The sequence below is a fragment of the Erpetoichthys calabaricus genome, chromosome 1, assembly GCF_900747795.2.
Source record: "Erpetoichthys calabaricus chromosome 1, fErpCal1.3, whole genome shotgun sequence".
Taxonomy (NCBI): domain Eukaryota; kingdom Metazoa; phylum Chordata; class Cladistia; order Polypteriformes; family Polypteridae; genus Erpetoichthys; species Erpetoichthys calabaricus.
This window is the reverse complement of record NC_041394.2, coordinates 64,407,686-64,420,529: the sequence shown is the minus strand read 5'-3', so window position 1 is coordinate 64,420,529 and position 12,844 is coordinate 64,407,686. Positions and strand designations below refer to the sequence as shown.

The 12,844-nt window shown below is 38.9% G+C and overlaps 1 protein-coding gene across 1 annotated transcript in view; it reads left to right on the top strand.

The window, feature by feature from the left end:
- Window positions 1-5,229, top strand: part of LOC114651167 (uncharacterized) — a 42,429-nt gene extending 37,200 nt beyond the window's left edge. The window contains exons 5-7 of the mRNA XM_028801125.2: window positions 2,302-2,433; window positions 2,532-2,599; window positions 4,915-5,229. Of these exons, the coding sequence (XP_028656958.2) occupies window positions 2,302-2,433; window positions 2,532-2,599; window positions 4,915-5,052 (338 nt within the window). The 3' untranslated portion in view covers window positions 5,053-5,229. The remainder of the gene's footprint in view (window positions 1-2,301; window positions 2,434-2,531; window positions 2,600-4,914) is intronic.
- Window positions 5,230-12,844: the final 7,615 nt, after the last annotated feature.

Below are 12,844 nucleotides of genomic sequence, written 5' to 3'. Positions count from 1 at the left end.
AGGACAACATTGGAGTAATGTCACTTTGTCTAAAAGAAAGGTACAGTTAGGCGTCATCAACGTACAAGTGAAAATTAACATAATATTTTCTAATGACATATCCCAATGAAAGCATGTAAAGTGAAACCAGTAAAAGTACTGAGACCTGTGGGACACCACATCTCACTTCTGTGTATAATTATGGAGTACTGTACTGGAATTGATTTGATAAATAAGAACTAAACCAGGCAAGTACAGAGCCTAAGAGCTCAATGTCATTTTTCAGCCTGTGTAGTAAAAAAGAATGGTCAATGGAGACAAAAGCTGGGCTAATATCTAACACCATAATTACAGTGGAATTTCCTTCATCAGAAGATATCAGAATGTCATTTACAACACAATAAAAACAATAAAACTGGACACTGATTTGAGTGCAGGATTAAAATGTAATAAATCCTGATGGTGCCATTTTTGTACTATGAATGGTGTGTAAGCCAGACTGGAATTTCTAAAATAAATTGTGATGCATAAGGTGAGAGTGAAGCTGATTGGCGACTATTTTTTCAGAGTTATGCTCCTTCTGGAACCTACCAGATAGATTACCTTTGAAAAGCTGCACAAGTAGAGCAATTGAGACTGGAGACCTCGGCTTCAGAATACTACCTGGGTCCAAAGAGATGGCTATATTCTTCAGTTCTTTTATCCCCTGAAAGGGCTGCACATTCTAAAAGAATGAGTATGGCTCACACCTGAGCAAACATAAAAGATACTCCAACAAAGGCCGGTTCACTACCTTTGAAATACCTAAACAAATAACAAATCACTTGAATAAGCACATTGGGGGGCAGATAATATCAATAAATAAGGAAAGTTTCAGGGAGGAAATATTCAAACTTTAATTTAATAATTACTCATAGTTATGTGTAGAAAAACCATACATTGAATGCTAGAAGTCAAAAGAAGAAGAAAGTACACAACCTGAATGATTTAAATCAGTGTCAGAAACAGCAAGATTTGCTTCAGTATAACTAATAGAGAGAGAGATGTATGTGTAATTTAAAAGAGTCCATTCCTCTTAATCCAACTAAGACATTTATTTAAAAAGTGTGCCATTAGGAAGCAGGCTTTGTGTCTGCTTGCATTTTTACTTTGTAACTTGTATTACACTTTCGTTTTTATACAACATGCTCTTTTCGGTGCATCTTCAAAACTTACCTTTCCATAATGGCAGACACTGTGTCCTTCATATTAAAAATCTACGTCGTTCTTCTGTTTTGAAAGCAGGTACTGTATGTTGCCTCACATCTGTCTACTCCCAGAGCTGATTATATGTCTTTGTCATACCAATCAATGGCCTGATGGCTATTTTTAGCAACTGACATTAGCCAAAATAGGACAACTGAGAATTTACCCTTGGTCTTGCTCTTTTGTCAACCTTATGTCACTTCAAACTGATTATGAGCTACAAGTTGAAAAACAAAGTCCCCATTTCACATTTTCTTACAAGTATACACACACTGATTAGCTATTCAGAGCTTAAACCTTGCAAGTAACCCCCTGTCCTATTGTTTGCTGAACATTTGCATATTTCTTTGTATCAGCGTGTTTATTTGTATTCCAGAATTCAATGCTGTGTTAAAATACAGTTTTATTCCCTTGGTTCAAATGAATAACAGATCTAGCACACCACTTTTAAACCTAACCCACAATGTCTTCTGAAATTTTTACCTTTACCACTTCAAGCAATTGTTTTCATTCACCTGTATCTGCTGCCCTCTTCCCTGGGCTATCCCTGACAGTTTAATGTCATCATTGAGCAAAATCACCTGCTTATCAGCACATCTTGTGCTGTGCCTGCATTTAATGTTTATTGTTCTTTATACAGTAGCTTTTTGCTAAACTCTTGGTTAAATGCACACAATTAAAAGTAATGCTTTTTTCCCTTAAAAGCCCTATACTATAGCTACTATGGTCACAGGGTTTATTCACTTAAAAGCTACATCTTATCTAACATAAGAGACACAAATTAAATATTACACTTTTTATTTAATCTACTAAAAAACTTAAATTTTTAAACCTCATTACAAATTCCAATTCCAGTTCCAGAAATTGACTTGCAGTTTACTATGCATTCTTACTTCAAGTTATGAATTGCCCCAGCACTGCCATTTACTGAAGTTCATAAAAAATTTAAATGGATTTTATTAATTTATGTTAGCTTTTTGTTTCTTTTTAATGTAATATGTTTAAGGATAATCTACATTTTGAAGACCCATATTATCCCTGAAGTGACTAAAACACATTTTCTTTCAAATCATATAGCAATAGCTGCATCAGCGGTATCAGTTCTGGTCATAATGGCCTTGGTCATCCTTATTGTGTACCTGAAAAAAAGAAAACGAGGGCAGATACTGAACACAGCCAATCACCATGATTCATCCATCCGTGGCTGTGGTAAGATGGCCCTCATCCATTTTGATTTAATTTATTTTAGGTAGCTTAGCATTTTTTCCTTTAAATTTGAAACCTTTCTTACATTTCTTTTTTTTCAGATGTTAATGATCAAGAGCAAACATTTGAGTCCAACCAGCAAGAACAACCAGATGTATCATCCAAGCAGGTAAGACTCAATGGAATATTTTGGTATGCAAGGAGAAAAATGGATCACACTTGGACTTTTGATTATCAGTGCTATACAGGTGTTCAAAAGATGTTCTTCGCCTATTTCAGTGCTTTAACTCTAGGAGTAATCCAGTTATCCTTCTCCATTCTAGAAAATTTAATCTTAGGTTAGTTTAGGTTAAGATAAAACTGCATCCCCTTGAGCTCCCCTAGGGAAGCCTAGGAGTTAACCTGTGTTTCTATTGTTTAATTGAATAGTGGCTAGCTGCTAAACTTGATCTTGTAAAGGCTTAGGGTTAAGTTAGGTGACTCTAAATTAGTTTGATTTGAGAGAGTGAGGGTATATGAGTGAATGTATCCTTTCATGGACTGGCACCTGTACATATTTAATCCCTGCTTTGAACTCAGTGTTGCTAGGACAAGCTTCCACCCTACACCAGCCTGATTTGAAAAAGGAGTGGATGAAAATGGATAGTGGCATAAAGACAGAAAAAAAGGGTTTAAGAGATAAAAATGACACCAAAGCTTGGTTATTATTCTTTTATTTTTCGGAGAAGAAGGTAATCAATCTTGCATCCTTTAATTTCACTTTCCTGTGAACTGCACTGAATGAAAGGAATTTTGATCGGGTACTTTAAATTCTTTACTCACCAATCAGCACTGCAAAACATAAATCTAACTATCTCTGGTCCTTAACATCAACATGAAGTTGTGAGAACACAGATTCTAGAGGAAGATCATATAATGATCAAAGCATATTACTCTAAATCTCAAGAAAAAAAAACAGCGATGTGTATCTATCTGAAAAGGCCTACCAAAAACAACATGCAATCACAAAGAACTCAGTATTAACATTTAGCATTACCATCTCATCTGAACTAAACTCTGTGTTCATATGTCCACTAACAGGTAGACACTGGATAAAACATGGTTCCATGGTAGTGTAGCAAATGGAAACCACAGACACTGATCGGAACATGATCACTCACTTCAAGTGTCCCAAAATGCACCAAGCTGATTCCTAAATGCATTGGAACAATGATCTATGGTGAAATTGTTCATGTACTGACTTCAATGGATAGCAGCAGTTTGGAAAAAGAACTGAATCAGGAGAGTGTCATGTTTACTGTATATGAAAACTAGTCAAGTTCAAAAGTGGGAGAGCGAGAATCAAGTAACAGGGCCCAGAATAGGAAACAATAATGAAAGTTTAGATTTAAAATAAGAGCATCAAAACCAGGAATTGACATGCCAAATAAGACCAAACTGAAGACTATAGTCAAAGAGACAGAAAAGAGTTTTTAGCCAGAAATCAATATTAGATTAAAAAAATAATTCTAGGCTATTTAAGGTGTATCCACAATCTTGGACATCCAGGAAGTGTAAGATGCTGACCTTTACGCCTTTTATCTGCTGATTTCATGCACCGTACGCTTCCAGTTGACCTTTCCTAGCAATGGCATAGAAACATATACACAAAGTGCCTCAAAATGGTTATGCCCATGCAAAAGCTAAATGGTGCATCACAAAACATAATTCATTTTTAACATAGATAAAAATGTACTGAAATTAAAATAAATGCAACCATTAGATTTCTTGGTCTATAAAACTATAAAAATACATTATTTTTAGAGACATGGGAACTATGTAGAAGGATTAAAAACAAAGACCGATCATGGCCGTTTAAAAGTGGAAGTGCGTAAATGTAACATTGCATTCTGCAGTGAGACCCTCATACCAAAGATCAAGCATTGTAGTTGAAGGGTCATGTTAATACCATGGATCAAAATTTCCTGAACAACGTCATGTCATCTATCCATGACTTGAACCTGTAAAATCCTCTGCGTCATGCAGCTAGGCAATGTTAAAGGACGCACTCATAAGGTCCTGTGCTCCTCTTTGCCCTCTCAGGTTTGCTAATGAATGGCATCAAATCTCAATCCAGAATCATTTCATGTGTAGCTCATATATGGTGGAACAAGTTTCCTACCTTCATCTAAAATGTCACACTCCCTCACTGTTTTAGGAAGTGTTTGAAGAATCTCCTTTTCTGTGAATATCTGTCTAAATGATAAGAGTATTGATTCTAGGTTCTTAGCAGCTAAGGAAAGAGTAGCCAGTGTTGTGTTCTGTTTGGTTTAGCACTCTTCACTTCTGATGGTCAATTTCGTAACCTTATTCTGTAATACTTGTTTCAAAACAGCACCCAGACTAATGTTTACTTCATTATGTTAACCTCTTTTGTTTTTGGAATAAAGCATTTTCTAAATGAGTAAATGTAGATTGTTAAACTAACATTTATTAAATTTCTAGGCAATGGACACTCAGGATTTCCCTGGAGACAGTTATGCCACCTTACAATTTCACTCAAAGAAGACCCCTAAAGCTGTAAAACCACAAGCAGAGAATGAAGAAGGTACCATCTATTCTTATGTCCGGACTGCCAGATAAAAAAGAGAGAACCCCAACTATCTTGGCAAACAGCATATATTGTGGACTGGATTGTAAATCAGGGATGTTCTGTACCAAGTGACACTTACTTTGTAGACATTTTCCAAAAGTGAAAAACAGAAAGTTTGTTGAAAAAAAGTATAATAATGTAATAATAATAATAAAGATGTTAATGAATATGTTGAAGTAAACATAATAATAAGATGTTTTGAAAGAAGCCTGTAAGCTCTCCATATACACAAAACCTCTATTTTAATGTATTCCAAGCAGATGTGTTAAATTAATGCTTTAAATTTGTTAAATATTAAAATCAGCACTGTATTTAGAAGCACTGTGTATGTACTAAAATATACATATAGTATACGTATACCAAATGTACATATATATTGTGACCGGTGAAAACGCCACAGATTTGCCATCTATGACAGCGGCAGCAGTCGTGCAAAGAAAGTTCAGTAGCTGGTCTGCTGCAAATTCCTACCATGTAACACTGGCACCTGCATGCTGACACTACTGGCTGCGCACTGACCCTCTGTTAAACAGTGAACCAATAACAAAGAAACACAGCTGCCTTTAGAGAAACTCCCTATTAAACAGCATTTCAATGGGAAACAAGCACACTCTTAACTGTCTCTCTCTAGGATCAGCTGCAGGTTTGCAGGGTTACCACATAATGTGCTTGTCACACAATATTTAGAACATTTAAAAGACCGAGCCCCGACCAACCCAATTGCTCACTCTTCTGTCCTCTCTCCTCCAGACTGTGTCTGCCTGATGAACCTACTTGACAATAAAGACTTTGTGTTCTTTTAATTTGAAGAAGGGAGCTAGAAGGGGACGATTGTGTGTTGAAGAAAACTCCCATTATGAATAAAGTCTTGCGATTGTCCACATCTGATTTACAATAAAGTTATTCTTGCCTGGAAACCTGGTCTCATCTTCCTGTCTCTTGTCCAACTCTGTTACCCAAGCATGACAAGATATAAACATATATATATATATATATATTGTGGACCACCAGGAGGGAGCAAATTTCCCCAAACCCTGACACAAACAGGCAGGCACCAGGTTTGCCAGACAACACATATTCATTTCAGTGGGGAAGTGCTTTTCTCTTGCTCCCCACAGTTGCACAGTACAAAGCACTAAGCACAGCACAATACAACATAGTCCTTCTTTCTTCTTCTCTCTTTCTCCTCCCAACTCCTCCTCGCAAGCTTTGTCCTCCACCTCCTAACTCTGGCTATTGAGTAGTGGCGGCTGGCCCCTTTTATTGGACACCCAGAAGGACTCCTGGTATCCAATGACCTTCTTCCGGCAGCATTTCCAGGGCTCAGTAAGCGTCCAGGAGACCCCTTGGCGGTGGCCACGGGCCCCAACATGATTTAGCTTCCATGCTCCAATGCCGTGGCCCCGCTGCAAGCCAAGGGGACTTCCCTCTATTGGTCCAGGGGAGCAAGAGCAATTTTTGGGGGTGGCAAGTGGGGCGACCCCACTTTTGAAGTCTGCATGTCCCGTTCAAGTGGATTTGTCAAGTTATACTCTCCAGTATATATATATTTGGGATGCTTCTAAGAGGAACCCTTTTAAAATCCCTCTTCAAAGTCAAATTCCATACATGTTACATGATCAACCATGTCTCAAGACTGGCTTTGTGGTCTGGTGATCCTATCTATAGAAAAAGACATTGAATCCAGATTAGACTACGAAGATGTCATCAACGACTTTTCCAATTGGATGGCAAGAAAAGTGGATTTTCGTCTCTGAACCTGGAAACTGGTAAGAGATTTTATGATGATACCTCTACGTTAATTTCACACTTCCTGTCGAAACACTGAAACTCACATTTTATTTGTAGGCCATAAACATGTCTGAATATTCATGCAAAAAACATGTATCGCTAATGATAACCGGCTGACATGACATCAATGTGAGTTATGACTATGACATCCGGCATATGGAGACTCAGAGTATACTTGCAATTTGGGTACTTTTCTAAAAGAGGCCCTGCTAATTTCGGCATGACACCGAAATGCATTTCGCACTGTCGTGGTATTGTCATGAATTATGAATTGCACTTTTTTAATAGAATATTTTGTTATATTTTGATAAAGTCTGCGTGTTATTGTGCAAAAATTTAGCTGAATACACTAATGAGAAAATCTGGTGTATGCTAACATTATTTTTATTAAATTTACATGCAAGTTTATACAGTCCACATATACTGGTAACAGCGCTTGACGTACCCAGCCCCGCGTGTGGTTGGTCAGGCCTAGGCCCCCCACAACCCTAAGGCCATCTCTGCAGGGGAGATAATGTCCTGAAAAAGCTCTCTCCCCAGGTTCTACCATTATCAATGCTATGAAGAATCTCAAACTGCTGCATTGTTGCTTCAACGTCATCTACCCTTAAATGGAAGTGCATAGTTGCTTTATATGTCCAGTGCTCCCTTTGTTTAAAGTTCTGAGCTCTAGATATGGTTTCAGTATTTCCCACTTAAGCAGCACTTTCTTATGGGATCTGACTAAACAAATCCCTTCATTTCATTATATATTTTTGTTACTGACCCAGATGCTAATACTATCCTTGACCCAATTCTGGTACAATCGAATTCTCTTCTGGGGCCTCATGTATAAACAGACATAAAAAATGTTGTGTACGCTTGTTTCCACGCTCACTTTGAGATGTATAAAAACTAAAGTTGGTGTAAAGCCACGCATATTTTCATGGCAGCCTCACACATTGCGTACACACTTTTTTGCTTGGTTTTGCAAACAGGCGGTACCTAGCGTTAAAGCAGTGCTACTGTTTCTGTGTGGTGTTCCTTTATTTTTTAGGTTCATATACATGACACAGGCTGTATCAAATACTCAGAAATTAATTCTATATTGCTTACAAACATAAGGCACTTGATTGTAATCATTCTGTAACAATATAATGGTGCACAGAATGGGCAAACTATTTCAGATACCATAGCTGCTTTAGAGTTGTTAGAAGACATTGCAAATGGAAGAATTAGAAGAGAGCTCGTATTTACAGATGATGATGACTTGCTTCTAAGATGATTTCAATTTCCAAGAGCTATCCTCTTTGGAGCTGTGTGCTGAACTGGTACTGGCTTTATAAAGGCAGATTTGAAGGTTGGGATGATATTATCCACTTGCCATCTAGATATATAAGATTTCCTTACACTGTGGGTGAACTGGCAAACATCAAAGAGCAATTTGCAGAAACATCCAGTTTTCCAAATGTAATCAGAGCAGTCAACTGCACGCACATTGCTATTACAATGGTGCTGGACAAGTTACATCAGCCAGGGATGAATCACATAACGAATGAGCAGGCATTACCATATATAGCAGGAGAATCTATAAAAATGGCAACTCCGCACAATTGTAGGTGCTTTTTCCAACTAATGCGGCAAAAGGCAAGCAGTCCTTTTAAGAATAGTGAGTCACCACAAAGAGCCATGTAAAGAGCAGAGAATATATCTGTTGTAGGTGCTTTTTCCAACTAATGCGGCAAAAGGCAAGCAGTCCTTTTAAGAATAGTGAGTCACCTCAAAGAGCCAAGTAAAGAGCAGAGAATCTATCTGTTTTGGTGCACGGCGCTGTTACTAAACTATAAAGGTGCCTTCAGAGAATGAATTTGCTTATGTATATAGAAAGCATTTCCACTCTATTAATGTGATGCCCTATAGTCCACAGAAAGTGTGCCGCATTGTGCAAGCATGTAGCGTGCTGCATAATGTGGCACACAATCGTGGCTTGCCCGTGCCTGAAGAGATGCTGTATGATGAACTTGTCCCTGACCCAGCAAATAATAAGCCAAGTTGGACAAGCGTTACAACTTCATTTGAATGCAATTAAAAGTATGTAAAAACAGGTAATCAGATGCAGAATTGATTCTTTAACCAATTCATTTAATTTGTGGTCAATATCACATAGTACAATTCTTATATTCCTTAGTTCATTGGCCACATCTCTTACAGTGTCCATTATTGCATTTTGTGACTCCAGAACAGCGTCTTTCAGCTCATAGCCAGATGGTTGCCCAGTAGTTTCAAAGACAGAGGTGTGTGCACAGCACCATCACCACCTGGAGTTTCATCCTTGGCATGGAGGTCAACTTTTGTAATATTGTCTGAAACAGAATAAATAGACGGTGGTCTGTGACTTTCCTTTTAATGTCGACTTTGATATCTGACCATTTCTTTTTTATTTTGGGCACTGTGCGACTTTCTGAACTTGAATTTTCGAATGTCTCCGCCATGCTGTATCACTCCATTAATTTCCTTTTGCTGCTTATACCACTGCTTAAGCCAACAAGTAGAATGTTTTTCCTTGCCTTCACTTTGCATTCTTCTTTTTTCCCATGTGCTTTTGCCACTGAAAGGAAGGAGCTATTTATGTTGATTTGCATATTCAAATATGCAAAATTCAGGGAGGAGTTGAAGGGGGGCTGTAATTGTGTGCATGTGCACTAAAATTCATGTTGATTGGGATTTAGCTAAAGTGCATGGAACTTTCCTTATGCACAGTTAAATGCATCTGAATTTTTTTGTGTGTACACACATTTCCAGTTTTGTCTGTGTGCTATGTTTATTGTGAATTCTACGCACTGAATTATACATGAGGCCCCTGGTGTGTTGGAACCTTGATCCCAGTATGAACAGTCTTAATCTTGTTGAAAGCCTGAGAATACTCCTTTTTCTTCTTACTTAAAGTCATAATTCTATACAGATTACATTTTTTTCTCACTCCTTAGCTGGTACTATCTCTATCACCTTTCCATCTCCCTGTCAGATCATAAGCGTGTTCTGCTTCACATGCTTATACACAATAATTTCTTGTGCATCAAGTAGCAATTCAACATGTTTCTGCTCTTGTCACACACATGCGAGTAGGAGGCAGCTGAAGGGCTTAAATAATGGTAATACCACATCCGACCAGGGGGCGGTGGGGTGCACTAACTGTCTTTCTCAGATCCCTGCAGATCGTTCCCAAGAAATCCTGCCAGGTTCTGGCTCCCTTGATGACGTTAATTCTGGGTCCGGCCCCTCGATGATGTCACTTCCGGGGCAGGCCCCCTCGATGATGTCACTTCCAAGTCTGGCCCCCTCGATGACGGCACTTCCGGGTCTAGCCCCCTTGATGACGTCACTTCCTATATGGGCCTTTAAAGCAGCCATTGTGAATTTCCCATCGAGATTAATAAAGTATCTATCTATCTATCTATCTTACCACCAAGAAATCAGTTCAGTTTTGGACTCAGTATTGCGAACATTGCTGTCTCTCTATTATAAAAAAAAAATCCTGTGGGAGTGAATGACTAGGAGAAGATACATGATCTTCACGTTAAGATCACGGAAGATAGTTAAAAGACCCGCGAGGACCTTAAACATAAGACATTGTGCCAAGAGATTGACCCAGGACCATCTCGCGATGACGTAGAACATGAGATTCTTGCAAGACACGCCCTACTTACAATCAATATCAAATAAGACAACGGGGCAGCACAACATTCAGTCTTGTGAAGGATTTGAGCACACACAGATCCAGGGTCTCAGTGCATATAAAGAGTATAAGGACAATACGTTATAAATGAAAAGTCAACGAATAAGCGAAGAAGTAAGTAGCACAGAGAAAAGAGACTCAAAAGCCTTGGAGAGAAAAAAGAGCAAAAAAAAAAAAATAATCTAGGTGCTGTGGTGCCCGGCGGGCATCCATGCCCGGCCGGGACGCCCAGGAGGAGTGGAGGAGGGCTTGTGCCTCCTCCAGGACATAAGGGGGCGTCCTTCCTGGTTGTATTAGGGGCCACGGGTACAGAGCTTGGAAGCTCTACCCTGTAGGGGCCCGTGGCCACCACCAGGGGGTGCCCTGATGCCTTGGGGACCATGGACCCCAGTGCTTCCGCCACAGCAGGAAGTGCTGGGGGGAAGAGAAGAGGGGACACCCGGAGTGCTTCCGGGTACACAGCCGACACTTCGCCACACTGGGGAGCGTCTGTGGAAGATTGCCGGGGAGCACCTGGAGCACATCCGGGTGTGTATAAAAGGGGCCGCCTCCCTCCAGTCAAGGACAAGAGTCGGGAGGAAGTAGGATGACGTCAGGAGGAGGACAAGGAGGTGGCTTGAAGAAGGCATTGTGTTGTGGCCAGGACTTTGAGGACTTTGGGGCTTGTGAGCACAGTATGGACAATGTAAATAATACTGTAAATAAACGTGTGTTGGGTGACATGAACGTGTCTGCCTGTCTGTGTCCGAGCCAGTCTCCACAGTGCAAATTCAGAAAATAAGGCAAGTAATTATCAGCCTGTAACAAGTGGAACTGAAACAAAGCATGTCCAATCGGGCTCAGAATTAAAAGACAAAGTAGAACTTCATAAAGACGTTCACAAATGTTGGCGCTATACAAGTACAGAGCAGATTATGAAAGCAGTGGAATTTGAAAGGCTCAAAAAAAAAAACATATGCGCGATACAAATGTGGAGAAAGTTAAAGAATATGAAAGTAGGAAAATTATAAAGTGTAAAAAAAAGAAAGTAAAGATCATAGTAGCGCAACCAAATGGAAATTAATACTCGAAAAAGAGAAAATAATCACCACGGACCAGGTGTCATTGAAAAAAAAGCAGGACAAAGTGAGGTCAGAAATAAAAGACAGAGTAGAAAACAAAGTAAAACGTCATAAAGAGGTAACAAAGCAAAGGGGCCAAACACATGCAGAGCAGGTTAGAGATAATTCAGGATAGGTTTCTCTGTTTGGAATTTCAGCACAAACAAAGCGATCTGCATCATCATCAGTTAATATTTTTTTTTGCAAAGTAACCAATAAATGCATGTGAGGTAAAACACATTTTTGAAATTCTCTGACTTAAACTTCAAAGCCTTACAATATTTACATACTTCTGACATATCACCTGTGTCCATATATTCAATCTCTATTCGCCTTTTAGTTATTTATCCGAGTAATAATTTCTCTTTTTTTGTGCTAATGAGATATTTACTTTTTTTTTTGACACTGTCGTTTTTTTCTGCTTTCATATTCTGTATCTTGCTCTGCATGTGTTTCCCGCCTACATTTTTTTTGAGTCTTTTGAATTCCAGTTTTCATTATCTCTAACCTGACAAAGTCATTAAACACACGTCTCACTGACCTTATTTAAAAGATTCACTATATTGGGACTCCATCCATCCATCCATCCATTATCCAACCCGTTATATCCTAACTACAGGGTCACGGGGGTCTGCTGGAGCCAATCCCAGCCAACACAGGGCGCAAGGCAGGAAACAAACCCCGGGCGCCAGCCCACCGCAGTATATTGGGACTCGAAAGATTCCAAATATTGTTTTTTACAGAAGTCCTGAAATAAAAGTGAAGCTAATGAAATAGCAACAATTCAAAGAAAAACAAAAAATCTTAAAAGTGTGTATCCGGAAAACCAAACACGGGGGTTGGCGAGAGAAATCAATTTAAAAAAAAACTTTTGCAGCCAGGGATATTATATGGGTGGCTGCCCCAAACCTTTTTATGATGTCTGGTCTGTGTTTTTATTACACTCTATAAACCTAAATGTGTCACTTATCTCACCACTAAGCTTGAGTAGTTTATTTCTTTTACTGCTGGGTCAACACAAGGCCTTGGCTTATAAAGGATGGCAATAAATATTTTAGTTCTACTATTGTTAATGTATTGTGATACTACTGTTGATTTTTGACTAATCTCATTAAAGGTTTTTCCTCTTAAATCACAAGAGCCTGTTCATCAAAAAATTCTACTCCATTCCATGAG